Source organism: Muntiacus reevesi, chromosome 15 (genome assembly GCF_963930625.1).
Source record: "Muntiacus reevesi chromosome 15, mMunRee1.1, whole genome shotgun sequence".
NCBI classification, from domain to species: domain Eukaryota; kingdom Metazoa; phylum Chordata; class Mammalia; order Artiodactyla; family Cervidae; genus Muntiacus; species Muntiacus reevesi.
In genome coordinates, this window is record NC_089263.1 from 62814131 (window position 1) to 62828554 (window position 14424).

At 54.5% G+C, this 14424-nt stretch overlaps 1 protein-coding gene across 9 annotated transcripts in view; it reads left to right on the forward strand.

Moving 5' to 3' along the window:
• PPP2R5C (protein phosphatase 2 regulatory subunit B'gamma) overlaps positions 1 to 14424 on the forward strand; it is a 144427-nt gene that overhangs the window by 105756 nt on the left and 24247 nt on the right. For all 9 annotated transcript variants that reach the window (XM_065906868.1, XM_065906861.1, XM_065906864.1 and 6 more), the window contains 6 exons: positions 3636 to 3746; positions 4684 to 4776; positions 4863 to 4993; positions 9539 to 9598; positions 11600 to 11708; positions 12961 to 13014. In XM_065906868.1, coding sequence (XP_065762940.1) covers positions 3636 to 3746; positions 4684 to 4776; positions 4863 to 4993; positions 9539 to 9598; positions 11600 to 11708; positions 12961 to 13014 — 558 coding nt within the window. The remainder of the gene's footprint in view (positions 1 to 3635; positions 3747 to 4683; positions 4777 to 4862; positions 4994 to 9538; positions 9599 to 11599; positions 11709 to 12960; positions 13015 to 14424) is intronic.

Sequence of the window (14424 nt, forward strand, 5' to 3'; positions counted from 1 at the left end):
CAAGATCGCCTTCTGTGGTGCTGAGGCTAAACTCCACGCCTCTAGACAGCACCTGGAAGACAGACCACGGCGCTCAACTCGCTTGACCCCTGGAGCTGTTGGGCTAGGAAATGTTGGTGGGTTGGAAACCCGAGGATAGCTCGAGGTGGCCTGTTTGTTTTTTTTCCTTTCTGCTCTTTTATCTGTGTTTTAGTTTTTAATGTCTGTAGCTTTTTCTTGAGCATTAAATTAGCTCAATGAAATGTGGTAGGAAAGGAGGGTAGAAATGAGTGTGAGGTTTTTGTTGTGGTGGTATGAAACAAATAATTTTCTATCCATTGGAGCTGGCCAGTATTAAAACTTCCTGGACCAAAGACGGTCACCCTCACAGGACACTGAAAAGGGGACTTTGTGTTCAAAGCAACTTGGTCTGTGGCCCCTTGCAGGCTCCCAGGATGGATCAGTCCGAGTCCTTCCAGAGAAGCAGAACCAGTAAGACAGAGCAGAGAAAGACAGAGAGGAGCGGATGGGTGCATGGATGGGTAGGTGGATTTCTGAGGCTCTGTCTTAGGACACGTGGAGTCAGACGGGGCAGATCTGAACCCCGTGGGGCAGGCACTGCCGCCGCTCTGCACAGTGGACTTGCTTCTTCCTCGGGGAAGCCGGTTTTGCTCTTAGAAGACTTCTCAACTGCTTGGATGAGGCCCACCCACATTCTCAAGGGTAATCTTTGCTTAAAGTCAGCTGATCTAGGTGTGACCACAGGGACTAAATGCCGTCACAGTGACAGTCAGATCACTGTTTGATTGATTAGTGGGTACGCTAAGCTGTCACCCGGGTATGCTTTATTTTTTTCCACCATTGCCTTAACCACAATCTGTCATATCTCCTGCTCCTCTGGTTACGGCTATCACACCTAGTTTAACACTCAACCCCCAGCTCACAACCTTACCATCCCTGCCTATCCCCTGAGCGGGGCCTGAGCCTGCCGTCCTGAGGCCTGGACCCTGCCCAGGTCACCACCCATCCCAGGGGCGTTTGTGCTCTGAGGAGTATTTGGGCTTCCCCAGAGACCCCCTCTCAGGGGCGGCTATCTGCCCGTGTGTCCCAGCCTCCAGCCCCTATCCAGGCGAGCTGACCACTCCTCTCTCCCCTTTGACCTCTGTGGCCCGTGTGCTCCCCTCTAGGTGCCCTGCACCCCAACATCACAGGCCCGCGAGCAAGTTTCCCAGAGAGGAGGGCGGAGTGTGTTCACAGACACCTCCCCGCCAGATCCAGGGCTCCCAGCACCAATCTCTGGGAGCCCCCCAGCCAGTGACTTTCAGGGAGAGGATTGGGAAGCCGGGCCCGGGAATGCCACACCCCACAACAGCCCCCGGCTCCGCTCTGACCCTGTCCTCTCGCACCCAGAAGCCTGGGAGGAGGGGTGGTGGGCGGTGGCGACCGGGCTGGTTCTGCTGCCCCCACCCCACCCCGCAGGCCCAGAGGGGCCGGGCTGCGCCTCTCAGTGGGCAGGCGCCTCGTGTCCCCTCGCTCTATCCCGGGGACCTGGGGGCCAGCGGTAGAGGACTTGCCCCTTCGACCTGGCCACGCCTGTCCCAGTGTCTGCTCCGCGGTCACCTGTTGTTTGGGAGGCCTCTGCTGGGTCCTGTGCGCACAGCCCGTCCACAGGCTCCGGAGCACCGCCCTTTTTACTTTTATCTTAGGAAAGTGAGAGTGAAAGTGGCTCCATCACGTCGACTCTTCACAACCCCGGGCACTACACAGGCATGTCCTTGCGATTCTTGGAACTCTCCAGGCCAGGATACTGGGGGGGGGGGTAGCCTTTCCCTTCTCCAGGGGATCCTCCCAGCCCAGAGAGCAAACCCAGGTCCCCCACATTGCAGGCAGATTCTTTTTTTTTTTTTAATAATTATTTTTATTTGGCTGAGCTGGGTCTTAGTTGCAGCATGTGGGATCTAGTTCCCTGGCCAGGGATCGGACCGGGGCCCCCTGCCTTGGGAGCACAGAGTCTTAGCCACCGGGCCACCAGAGAAATCCCTGCAGCAGCTGAGCCACAAGAAGAGTGCTGCTCATATTTTTAGTAAATTTTTTTCGTTGTTTCTGGCTTTTGGTTCCTTGTTCCAGCCTTTCTTTGTACCTCCTCTTCCTGGACCACCTGTGTGAGCGCCTGTCACTCGGCTTAGAGAGCAGACGTTTGGTGCTGGGGCTTCTGGAGCCCGTAATGTGGGGAGTGAGTGTGTTTCTTCCTGGAAAACAGTGCTACAGAAAGACAGGACGGACCAAAACAGGCGCCACGGAGTTTTCGCTTGGTCCCTGCAAGGCTGTTCTCTGAAGAGCCAGGTTTGCTCTGAGCTCTCTGCAGAGACCCTCACTGTTGTTGTGGAGTGGGGTTCTGCCTCGTAGGTTGGGGGGGGTTTGATTCTGTGTATCTGGGCTGCAGGGACAGAGGGCTTCTTTTGATCCCTAGAGTCGAGCTCTGTTAACTGGCGTGGGTTGGCTCGAAGATTTGGTGAGGTCACATTTAAACAGATAACTGCGAGGGGACGTCCCTCGTGGGCCGGTGGTTAGGAATACGCCTTGCAATGCCAGGCAGGTGAGTTCAGCCCCTGGTTGGGGAACTGTGCTCCCACATGCGCTGGAGCACCTGAAGGGCAAGTACCCCAACCGCTGACCCTGTGACCCACAACTAGAGAGTCCGTGCACCCCCAAGAGAAGATCCTGAGCGCCACCACCAAGACCCAATGCAGCCAAACAAAGCAGAAATTTTCCAGAAATAAACTGACTATAAAAGAAAAGTAGGTTATGAATTGGTGATAGAGAAAAACTAAACTTTTATTTATGTCAGGAATCTGTCAGTATATGTTGTGCCTTATCCTTATTAACCATGAGGGCCCCTGTGCGCCCAGGAAGTCTAGATTTTGTATAGAAAACATCTGTTGTAAAGCCCACTGATGTTTATGAAGTTGAGGTTAATCAGAGCCTGGGCTGGGGGAGCGTGGTGACGGACAGTGCAGGAGGGGAGCAGGGCAGAGGGCAGAGAGTCACGCGGGGGGGTCGCCCGGACCCCAGAGGACTCTTCCATCTGTGCAGCCCGGCTCCACCTGGCCTGGCCCTGGACACGTGGGCTGGGCTGTCCTACGATGTGACGCCTCCTCTGCTTGCCAACACTGCAGCCCTTTCTCTGGAAAGGCCGCCCACCCGGAGACCACCGTGTCGCGCTGTGGCCTCTCTTGTCCCTGGACGTCCCTGCGGAGGGCTCCAGAAGGTGCGCACGGCGTCCGGGGCAACACGGCCTCTGCCGCGTCCTCCCCGTTTGCAGCTCTTTGATCTCCATGGTTAGCTTTGTGATCTCAGCTTTCCTCACTAGCGCTCGGAACGCTGTCCGTGTTCCAAAAGAGGTGTCGTCCCTGCCGGGCGGCGTCTACCAGTACTAGTTGTCCAGAAGTCAGGGAGGCACCTCGGTGTCAGGCTGTCTCGGCCTCGGGTCTGGCTGCGGCGTTGACCCAGGCTCTCGAGACCCACACCGCTTCTGCACATTGAAGCTGAGACGAGCCAGGTCGCCACGGGAGGCAGCTGCCATTAGAATGCCTTTAGACATTCTCTGGACATCATTTTACTATCCTGGTTGTAATTATAAAATATGTGGATTTTAGTTTGCAGTTAACATGTTTCGAACGTTACCACCTTCCTCCAACCCCACGGGAGCAGAATTTGACCCAGAGGAAGACGAGCCAACGTTAGAAGCAGCCTGGCCTCACCTGCAGGTACGGGGTCGCGGGCGCCTCAAGCCGAGGGGCGGGCATAGCGTTTCCTCCAGGACCAGAGCCCGCGCCCAGCTGGTCCCGGGGCGGGGGAGCCTCCGAGTTTCGGGGTCATGGGCCTGCAGACCTGCACACCCGAGGAAGTGTTGTGGCAGAAGAGAGAGCAGGAACAGGTTTTGTTTGTCTGGGCACGTTACACAAACGACAAAGCTACAGGACTGTCCATATATTCTCAGTGGAAGTGACCGTTGAGCTGAGGTCGCGGGTCTTAGGCAGACATGTCTCAGTCTTGGTCCTCGGACTTACTGTTGGCCTGCGGTGCGTCCCAGGGCCCACCTGCTTGATGGATGCTTTTTTTTCTGACACATTTGTGAAGAAGGAGGTGTGGATTGGGCAGGGTGCCTGCCCCACGAGCTAGATCGGGAGGTCTGGGTCGGCTGAAGGAGGGCAGTCGGGGAGCTGGACACCCTGGGAAGCAGCTCGGTGGGGAGCCGGCAGGAAGGGCCAGAGGCAGACCGAGCCCCCGCCTCAGTGCCGTGTGGCCATGACGGCCGGCGGCCCGTTCACCCAGCGGTCCCACTCCCTGTGCGCCCAGCCTTCCGCCAGGACCCTGGGGCGACAGGACCTGCAGATCCCACCTGGAGGCTGGCCCCAGCCCGGCTTCTGGCTTCTGTGGGCTCCAAGCAGGGGCGACAGCAGGCATGGGAGTCACTGTGTAGATGCCGCGGAAGGGTATAGTCCGTGGTTCTTGTAAGTAACACAATTACCATCCTCAGTATAATTAAGCCATGTGCTTTGATATGGATTCTTTAGATATGTGCCTGTGGGTTTTTTTTAAGGTTAGTATTTGCAGACAGAGATTCAACTCATGGTATATTTTGAAATCTCCGTTTAATGAAATACCATGTTATTTGACTCACTGTGTTTTTTTTCCTCCTAGCTTGTTTATGAGTTTTTCTTAAGATTTTTAGAGTCTGCAGATTTCCAACCTAATATAGCGAAGAAATATATTGATCAGAAGTTTGTATTGCAGGTAAGGCCCAGATTAGCTGAAGTTACAGCTTGCGTAATCTACCCAGAGAGATTGCCGTGTCACTGAGTGTCTTTTTCTCCTTGAAGCTTTTAGAGCTCTTTGACAGTGAAGATCCTCGCGAGAGAGATTTTCTCAAAACTACCCTTCACAGAATCTATGGAAAATTCTTAGGCTTAAGAGCTTACATCAGAAAACAGATAAATAATATATTTTATAGGTAAGTCCGCACACGGCTGTCTTTCCCTCTTGCACGCTGATGGTCCCGTCACACTTAACCTCGCTGTTTCCTTCAGAGGCTGAAGAGCAGGAGTGGCTGCTCGTGAGCAGCCAGGGGCCCGTCCACACCTCTTGTCTCGGCGCTGGGCAGGGCGCCTTCGCTCTCTGCCTGCTCCTCTACCCCCCATCCCCCCACCCCACAGCTCGCACCCCAGCCTGTGGTCCAGCTCTCGTCAGCAGGCTGGACACCCCAAGCCTGGTTCCCTCTGGACCCACCCAGAGCCGCACCAGCTCGCGCTTCCCCGTGGGTCTTGGTGGAAGGAGGAGGGTGGGGGCTGAAGCGGGGGCTCTTTGGAGGCATCCCTGCTGGAAGCAGTGGGCAGTGCAGCGACCAGGGCCTCCCCAGGCCTGCAGGTCCATGGGGGCCGGCTCGGCCCGGGTTTGGTGGAAGAGGGCCCCACCCCAGGGCTCAGAGAGGGGTGTCCCCCAAGTGTTCAGCTGACTCCTTCTCCCCTGACACGCCCACCCACCACCACCTCTATGAACCTGAGGGTGCCTAACGCCCCTAGACCCGCCGACTCCCACCCCAGCACACTCCTCGGATGAGCGGGTGTGGGTCCTGGGCGAGCCCCGGGCGCCCCGCACGTCCTCCTGTTTTCCACCAGCCCTTCTCCTCACCCTCCCGGGCTCTGGAAACATGCCCGCACCAGGAAGGCCCCGGCGTGGCGGGTGGCCTGGTCTCCTGGGAGGGCAGGCGTCGGGCCAGCCACCAGTCTCAGCCCCAGCTCCAGCTTCCCGCACGGCTCCTGGGGGTGCCCGATAAATGTCAGTGGACGAAACCCTCAGCGTAGTTCCTTCTCTGCCCCTGGGAGCAGTAAGGGGCGGCCTAGCCCCAAGTCCCCAGCTCCGGAATGCCTCGGGTAGTGATGAATCCCGGTGCAGATAGGCGTCTGCCGTGAGGTCGGAAGGCCGGTGGGTTCTGTGGGAGGGGGAGACCAGCGCAGAGCACCCCAGGCGGCCTGGCCGGGGCCCTTTTACTGGCCGTGACCGAGCAGGGAAAGCAGCGGGGCTGAGACGGTGGCGGGACACAGGGTCCCGTAGCCGAGACTGGCAGCCCTCTCTGGGAATCCCCCCGGGGCCGGCCTATGCCCACTGTCCCTCGCCCCGCCCGCCCACCTGCGGTGAGCGGGGTCTGGCACCGCCCCCCTCCCTTACCTGCACACTCGACATGCGTTTTGACATCAGAGCTGTCCAGCTCACAGATGGCTTCCCTGCAGACTCCCTCCAAGCTCCTCAGGGGCCGTTTATGTGGCGGAGCCCAGGCTGGACCCATGACTTAGGGGGTGACGTCGTGTTTCCTAAATGCTGCGTTCCTGTTTTGTCTTTGTTGGTGTCGGGTTTCCTTTTTAACAAGACCGTTCCTTGGCGGATGTACTTCTGTATCAAAAGGTAGCGTCCTCTGTTTAATCACCAGCAAGCAGGTAGGATTTCGGTGTCCATCTTTCAGACTAAAGCGGAGGAGGCTCTGCCCGAAGGGTTCTCCCCTGGGCAGCCGGGTTCTGCTCTGTGCAGAACCAGCGGTCGGTGCTGCGTGCCTGGAGGAGGGGCCACCTCGTGCCTGGGGAGCCGTGACCGCGAACTGGACCAGGCTGTGGTCCAGGCGATTCTCACCGGCTCTCCCTGCCCGCTCGGCGCTGGGCGTGTGGCCTGCTCCTCTAGCCTTCAGCGATCCCGTCTGTAAGAACCACCCCTGCTGGGTGCGGTCAGACAGGAGCCGGTTCTGTGGGCTCGTGACCAGCCCGGTCCCCACCTCCAGCACCGCCCGCTCCTCACTTCATGTCAGAAAGGTGGAGAGGATGCCCGGGCGCTGCCCTCCGCTTGCTGCGTCCCACATGCTGCAGCCACGGCTTGTAAGGCGGTCTCTGAGACGTATTCGGTCGCCTCCCCGAGACCGCTGGTGTGGAGTCAGACACGCCCGGTTGAGGGATGACCGCTCTGGGAGGGAGCTCGCGCCCGTCTTGGTCACGGTGGGGCCCGAAGGTCAGGGGGCAGGTAGAGCCGGGCCTCAGCCTCTGGCTGCCGACGCAGCCCCGCAGCTGGGGGCTTCGGTCCGCTGTCTGCTGGCCCTCGCGTCCCGTGACCCGCCCAGGCCCCAGGAACTCGGGGCAGAGGCCGCCGTGGCTGCCGGTGCCCCGTAGGGCCTGGCCTGGGCCCGGGGTAAGCTGGCCTCTTCCCTTTGTACGGGTCAGAGCGACTCGGGGAGGTGAGCGCAGCCCCGCTTCGAGGGGGAGCAGCTTCCGCCTCCGTGTGCGGTGCAGAGCGCCTCACCCCCCTCACGAGAGGGGGTCCGTTTGTGGGGGGCCCTGTCCTTGACGGGCAGGTTTCAGCCCAGCATGGGGAGAGCCCTGGCTCCTTTGTGCGGAAGGAGGAAGGAACTCCGCGGCTCTGCTCTGCGTGGACCCTTAGGGCTGCCTCCCGTTTTGCACCCGCTTTCTTGCTCCGCTCTGGAAAAGAAGGCAGGGGGCTGTACTTGCTTTCTCCATCCTGTGAAATGAAGTGAAGTCACTCAGTCGTGTCTGACTCTTTGCGACCCCATCGACTGTAGCCCGCCAGGCTCCTCTGTCCATGGGATTCTCCAGGCAGGAATACTGGAGTGGGTTGCCACTTCCTCCTCCAGAGGATCTTCCCGACCCAGGGATCAAACCCGTGTCTCCCGCACTGCAGACAGACTTTTTACCATCTGAGCCAATAGGGAAACCTTCTCTTTCCTGTACCTGCTCCAAATCTATCAAGTAGTCTGAATTAAGAGTTTATCGATAAGAATATAGTAAAGTTGATTTAGGAAAACAAAATGGCTTCTGGCTCCAGGCCACCCTTGTTTAAATGTCAGCGCTGGTGGAGCTGGGTCACAGGTGGCGCCCAGAGGCCTGGCTGCCTCCAAGTGTCAGGAGCCAGAGCCGAGCTCTCAGGCTTCAGGACCCCATGCCCTGTTGCTGCCTGCCCAGCTGGCCCGGTGGACACAGAGGAATAGGAACGGAAGTGGGCCAGTCGTGCTGGACGATAATGTAACTTGGTACATCCGAGCCGTTTTTAAGTATTTCGGGTAAAACAGGTGAAGCAGAGGGAGCCTTGAGTTCCATGAGCTGAAGTGCCTCCCGGTGCAGACGTCCGAGGAGGCCAGGGCTCCCTCGAGGCCGGCTTTCCGGCTCAGGGCAGGGCCTTCGTGTCTGAGGTTGGCACAGCCCCGCGCGCCGTGCAGACTTGCTCTCACCAGCCCGGCTGCCGCGGTCCCCACGGGCACACCCCTGCCTCGGCTCCGCTGCGGCCCCGCCACTGTGCCCTGCTGCTCAGCGGTTCTCACCCGGGTCCCTGTGGGCTCCGCTCCGACCTGTCCAAGCTGGTGTCCAGGCCTCCACGGGACTGCCTCGCCTGCCCATCACCCACCCCTGTTCTAGCCAAAGAGGTTCCCTCCCCACCCCACGCCCCCGTTTTTAAAAGATTGGTTCCAAAATCTAGAGACGTTAGACCCGCTCCTCAGGAGCATGTCACACCTCGTGTCCGAACTGCTCTTTACCTTAAGGTCACTATTCCATTTGTTTCAAACAAGGACAGTGAAAATTTTTAATCATCCTGAGCTTATTTTTGTCCCAGAGCTGGCTCTAAACTGGTAGTTTTTGTCTGCTAAGCAGGAACGTTTTTCAAACACCAGACCCTTCTGGTTTCAGGCAGAATTCGCTGCATATTCTGGGTTAGGCTGACTCCCGGTGAGCCTATTGTGGGGCGGCAGCGAGTTGTTTCTGGGGGATCCTTGGAGAGAGAAGACGCTGTCCTGTTTCCCATCCCTGGCCCCTCTCCCTGGCCCCAGGAGACTCAGCAGTCATGTCTCAGATGCCACGCTCAGCCCTAGCAGCAGGGACGTGGTTACAGTAAGTCCTCGTTTACTGCCTCAGGCTGACACAGGTGCTGGGAGCCCCGGGGACATGCACGGGGCCCAAGGGGGAGCGGCTGCTCAGACAGGGGTTTCGGAAGGTGGCACTTGAAGCAACGTAGGAGAAGTGTGGGGTGCCAGGGAGGAAGTAGGGGAGACAGCCCCAGTGATGAGGAAGTAACTTGCACCCTTTGCAGAGACCATGCTAAATATCGGAGGCTTTACAGTTGAGTCAGGTGTCAACTTAGCTTGAGATGTGGCAAAAAATTAAAAGCAAACAGCAAGCTATTTGTTGTCAAATCCGGGTGGTTGAGATGCAGCACTCACTGTAAACATCCTTCCCGATGTAGGTTTGAAACTTTCAGAATAAAACATTGGGGAGAAACGGGAGCGAGCCCCCGCTCCCTGCCCTCCTGAGTGCTGCACATCCAGGCCCTGAGGAGTCTCTGGTAACAATTAGCGCTGCCCCCAGAGCGGTTTTCACAAATAGCGGTGCTTCTTGTTGCCTGGCTGCATGCTTTTCTTCCTAAAAGCCTTGTTTTCTTCTTCGGAGCATTTTCGTCTTTTCCAGCCGTGATTTCAGTGTTCTAATTCTAAATGACATCTTGCTCTTTCCAGATTTATTTATGAAACAGAGCATCACAATGGCATAGCAGAATTACTGGAAATATTGGGAAGGTAAGTTGTCTCTGTTATTGGCAGTGAACAGCCTTAGGTGGGATTCATGCCAGAACGATCCAGTTCACTGCGCTCAACCGCCCCTCCCCAGAGCAGGGCAATGCAGGCCGTCCTCTGCGGCTGCTGCTAAGTCGCTTCAGTCGTCTCCGACTCTGTGCGACCCCATAGATGGCCGCCCACCAGGCTCCCCCGTCCCTGGGATTCTCCAGGCAAGAACACCGGAGTGGGTTGCCATTTCCTTCTCCAATGCATGAAAGTGAAAAGTGAAAGTGAAGTCGCTCAGTCGTGTCCGACTCTTAGTGACCCCATGGACTGCAGCCCACCAGGGTCCTCCATCCATGGGATTCTCCAGGCAAGAGTACTGGAGTGGGTCACCATTGCCTTCTCCAAGGCCATCCTCTAGAGGAACTTAAATCAGCCTCACTTAATGGCAGGGGCCCGTGAGCCTGTGGATCAGGACTGAATGACAGGCCTCTCCCATTCGTATGGTTCCATATGTAGATTGTTCCATGTCTATACCTCAGTAGCATTACTATGGGAACCCAGTCTCAATTATTTCCTCAAGAGCAGTGCTAAAAATAGCTACATTAAGAAGGTTTACATGTGACACTTAGAAGAAGAATAGGCCGTTTATTATATATTTGGAGTATTGACTAAATGCTAGTATTTCAAATTGCTTTGATTTTATAAATTTTTCATGTGTATTCTTATCAACTAACATTTCAAAAATGTCATTGTCTTAATCCAAGTAGAGTTCTTGCTTCCTATCATTTTTTTTTAATCGATGACCAATGGGTTTTCTCTCAGGCCTCCTAACTCACTGATTCTGAAACAGCATTCCTCGGGGTTCCACGGCTGAATAAGCCCAAAAGTGCTTTTTCCCCAACACCTCACTTGGGGATTCAGTCCACGTTAGAAGCTAAAGGTTCTGAGGAGTCCTGCAGGGAAGAAACCGTCCTCCTGTTCAATCTAGTAACTCCCAAAGCTGTTGGAACACCGTAACAGTGTTATCTGGCGAACTGAGGTCCAGTAATTCTGAAAACAACTTTCCTCGCGTTTCAGATAAAATGTAAAACAAACAGCAGCCCTCATGGCGAACTCCTCTCTGACACACTCCCGGGTTCTCTCTCCCAGCGGAGTGTAGCGAGCGTGGGAATGGGCACCCTTGTTGTCAGCCTTACTTAACGCTCGCGCCCCCTGCTTCCTTCCCTGTAAAGTGGGAAGGTAATCGTATTCATGTCTGAGGCTGTTGCGAGGCTGAGGGGAGTCGAGTGACGCGTCCAGACAGCCCCCACGCCACACACGAGATCCTCTCCTGTCCCCTCGTTTGAATGAGCAAATCGTCCCCAATGGTCACTTCTTACTAACCCCACCTGAGTGCCCCAGTGCACCAGGCTCATGAACAGAGTACCAGTTGAGAAACTGCTGTAACCGCTTCTGCAGCTCTCAGCAACTTACGTAAGTCCTCGATGTTGCAGATGAAAGCTTCAGCTTGTAGGTTAAGAGCAGGGGACCCCCTTCCCTGCAGAAGGGAACAACTTTCTTGTTGCCTTTTAAATGACACCCACTTTGCACACGCAGACTCTGTTCTGCCAGCACTAGAGTAAAGAGGCAGGATTTCTCTGGGGAAGTGAGTGAGAATTCCAAAAGATGGTGGAGGCCGAGGGAAGGCGCTGGTGCCCACCCGAGCTGCCGGGCTCAGGGCAATGCCTGGCAGAGGAGCTTTTGCCCCCAGAGGCTCCCGCTGCTCCGGGTAGCTACCTGTGAGCTCAGAATTCTTAAATCACCCTGCAGTTCCAAAGACAGAAATGGCTGTGCTTCCTGAAAGGGACCTAACGGTTTTTTAATTTCTGCTACTATCCCCCCTCCTTTTCTCTGACACTCATAATTTGCTTGCTGGTTTTCATGCTGAACACAAAAACTAAAAGAAAAACAGTGAGATATGTTTTTTAATCTGGAGTTTGTAAATATTCAAACTGTGAATACATTCTGTTTTCGCAGTATAATTAATGGGTTTGCCTTACCACTAAAAGAAGAGCACAAGATTTTCTTACTGAAGGTGTTATTACCTTTGCACAAAGTGAAGTCTCTGAGCGTCTACCATCCCCAGGTGAGGGCCCCTCCCTCGACGGTCACTGGGGCCTCGGGAGGGAGCGGGGCCATCTCTGCTTGGACCTCAGTGAACTTGGGATGTTGAACCCCAGGGAGTGTTACGTCTCTGTTACATCACATATGGACTTGGGTATCAGTGTTCTGATGATGAGTGAAAGGATAAGGGAGTAAAAGCAGATTGCTTTTTAAGAATATCAGGAAATTCTCAAGAATGGAGAATTTCAAAACTGGTTGTCAGCATCGAAAAGGGAGCATTTCACACGATGAAGGGGTCAAGGAAGACCTCTTGGAGGAAGACAACTTTGTAAAAATCTGTTTAAGATGACACTGAAAAACTAATCCATAAATGGTTTCTAACGGGTTGTTTGGCTGCGTTTCCCCCAGGAAATTTGGATTTTCCTTCACCCTTATTATTCTAAGTACCATGTAGACAGAAATAAGCCACACTGACTGCAGCTCGGGAAGTTTTGGGTCCTCGTCTAGGTCGAAGAACCAGGAAACACCCCTCCGCATTCTGTGGGGCATCCCTCGAGGAGTGTCCCTCACGGCATCACAAAGTGTATTCTTTGGTGGTAGTTGGTTAGTTTAGTTTCCAACTCTTTGTGACCCCGTGGACTGTAGCCCACCAGGCTCCTCTGTCCATGGGATTCTCCAGGTAAGAATACTGGAGTGGGTTGCCATTTCCTTCCCCAGAAGATCTTCCCGACCCAGGGATCGAACCCATGTCTCCTGCATCACAGGTGGATTTTTTACCAGCTGAGCCACCAGGGAAACCAGCTGTTCTAGGAACACTGGCTTCCTGGGAAATCTTTTACTTAGAGTTTTTCTCTGCTTCCTGTCAACTGGCAACATCTTTACAGCCAACCAGTTTGTTATCACATTAGTTGTTCTGTATTAATAGTTTAAGGATTTAAGATGGAAACAGACTTCATTTTATTTTTCACCCAGCAGTTAGATTACCTGTCCATTACAGTCTCTGAAAGGCCACAAGGAAAGTCCTCACCAGTGCTGGGCTGACTTGGTGGTATTGGTCTGAAAGACCATCTCCTGGGTTGTTTTTTTTTCCCCCAGCTTCCTGATGTTCCTTCTATAGTTGACCTGTGTTGCACATCGGTCCTGGGGTCCCTCCCAGGGTGGAAGGTGGGGCGTGGGTCACGTCCAGGCCTGTCTCCCCAGGGGAAGGCGCCTGACGGTGATGCCGCGTTTCCATGGTTACGCACCGTGCTAACACTCTGTCTCTCTCGCTGTAGCTGGCCTACTGTGTGGTGCAGTTTTTAGAGAAGGACAGCACGCTCACGGAGCCGGTGAGTACAGCGCTCTGCTCGGGGCCCCGCGATGTCACGTACGCGTCTCAGCTGTCGGCACTGCAGTCAGGCTCCTTCACCGAGACAGCCTCTCCCTCCTAAGTTACAGCGCTGACAAACGCAAACTGGTCCCATTGGCATGCTGCGGGTTTTCAACTATAGCAATTTTAATTGCAAGTCCGCTTGTCAGAGTCATTCTTTTATGTGATGAGGTGGCCACCTTACCCCGCGTTGCCTTTTACTCTGAATGAACAGCATGGCTGCTGAATCGCATGCAGTTTAATACTTCCACGTCGCTTGGTTTAACAGCACAGTTTACTGACTTCAGTCAGAGGGAGTGTAGTAAGGATTCGAAATGCCTGTACTAAAGACGTTTTACTGTTTTGAAAATTCTCCGCAAGTTAGAGTGTAACTATTTTATGATCATTATATCATAAATGAACGTTGGATTGCCACCGTCAGTGTTTAGATTTCTAAGTTTCTTGGCATTTTACCGTTATTAAAAATAAAAAGGCCATTGTAACCTAGCTTTCGCAAAGTTGGGTGTGTCAGGCAGCCGTTGAAGCGTTTGCATACACTTTTCTCACCAGCTTTATTGAGATGTAATTCTTTGCCATACAGCTCACCCACTTAACGTGTGTGATTCAGTGGTTTTTTTATACACTAGATTATTAATTTCTTCAATTATGGTAAAATACACTATATAACAAAATACGTTATTTAGAGTTTACAGTTTTGTTGTTGTCCAGTTGCAATAGTCGTGTCTGACTGTGATCCCATGGACTGCGGCACACCAGGCTTCCCTGTCCACTGTCTCCTGGAGTTTGCTCAGACTCGTGTCCTTTGAGCCGATAACGGCGCTGATTGCATTCACGATGTTGCGCACCTGTCATCACTGATTCTAAAACGTTGTCATCGCCCCAGACAGAAAGAAACTCTGTCTTCATTAAACAGCGTTGCCCCAGTTAGCCTCCACTCCCCCCGTGATGGCCTCGGCTCTGCCTTCTGTCTCTGAATTTGACTGCTCTAGGTTCCCTGTGCTAGTGGACTCGTCCAGGATCTGTCCTTTGGCAGCTGGCTTGTTTCTCCCCAGTGTCCCGTGCCCAGGGTCATCTGTGCGGTCACGTGTGCCAGAAACTCTTTCCTTGTTGGGACTGAGTCGTGTCCCATTGTGTGGCTAGACCGCATCTGGTTAGCGCGTTCACCTGTCCGTGGAAACCTGAGCTGTTTCCACATTTCAGCTTTTGTGAACAATACGGCTGAGAACATCTGTGTGCGAACATTTCTTCGTGTCCTGCTTTCAGTTCTCTTCTGTGTAAACCTGGAGGTGGACGTGCTGAATCGCATGGTAATTCTCTGGAAATGCCATTCCACTCTCCACAGCAGCTGCACCCTTCTGCGTTCCCATCA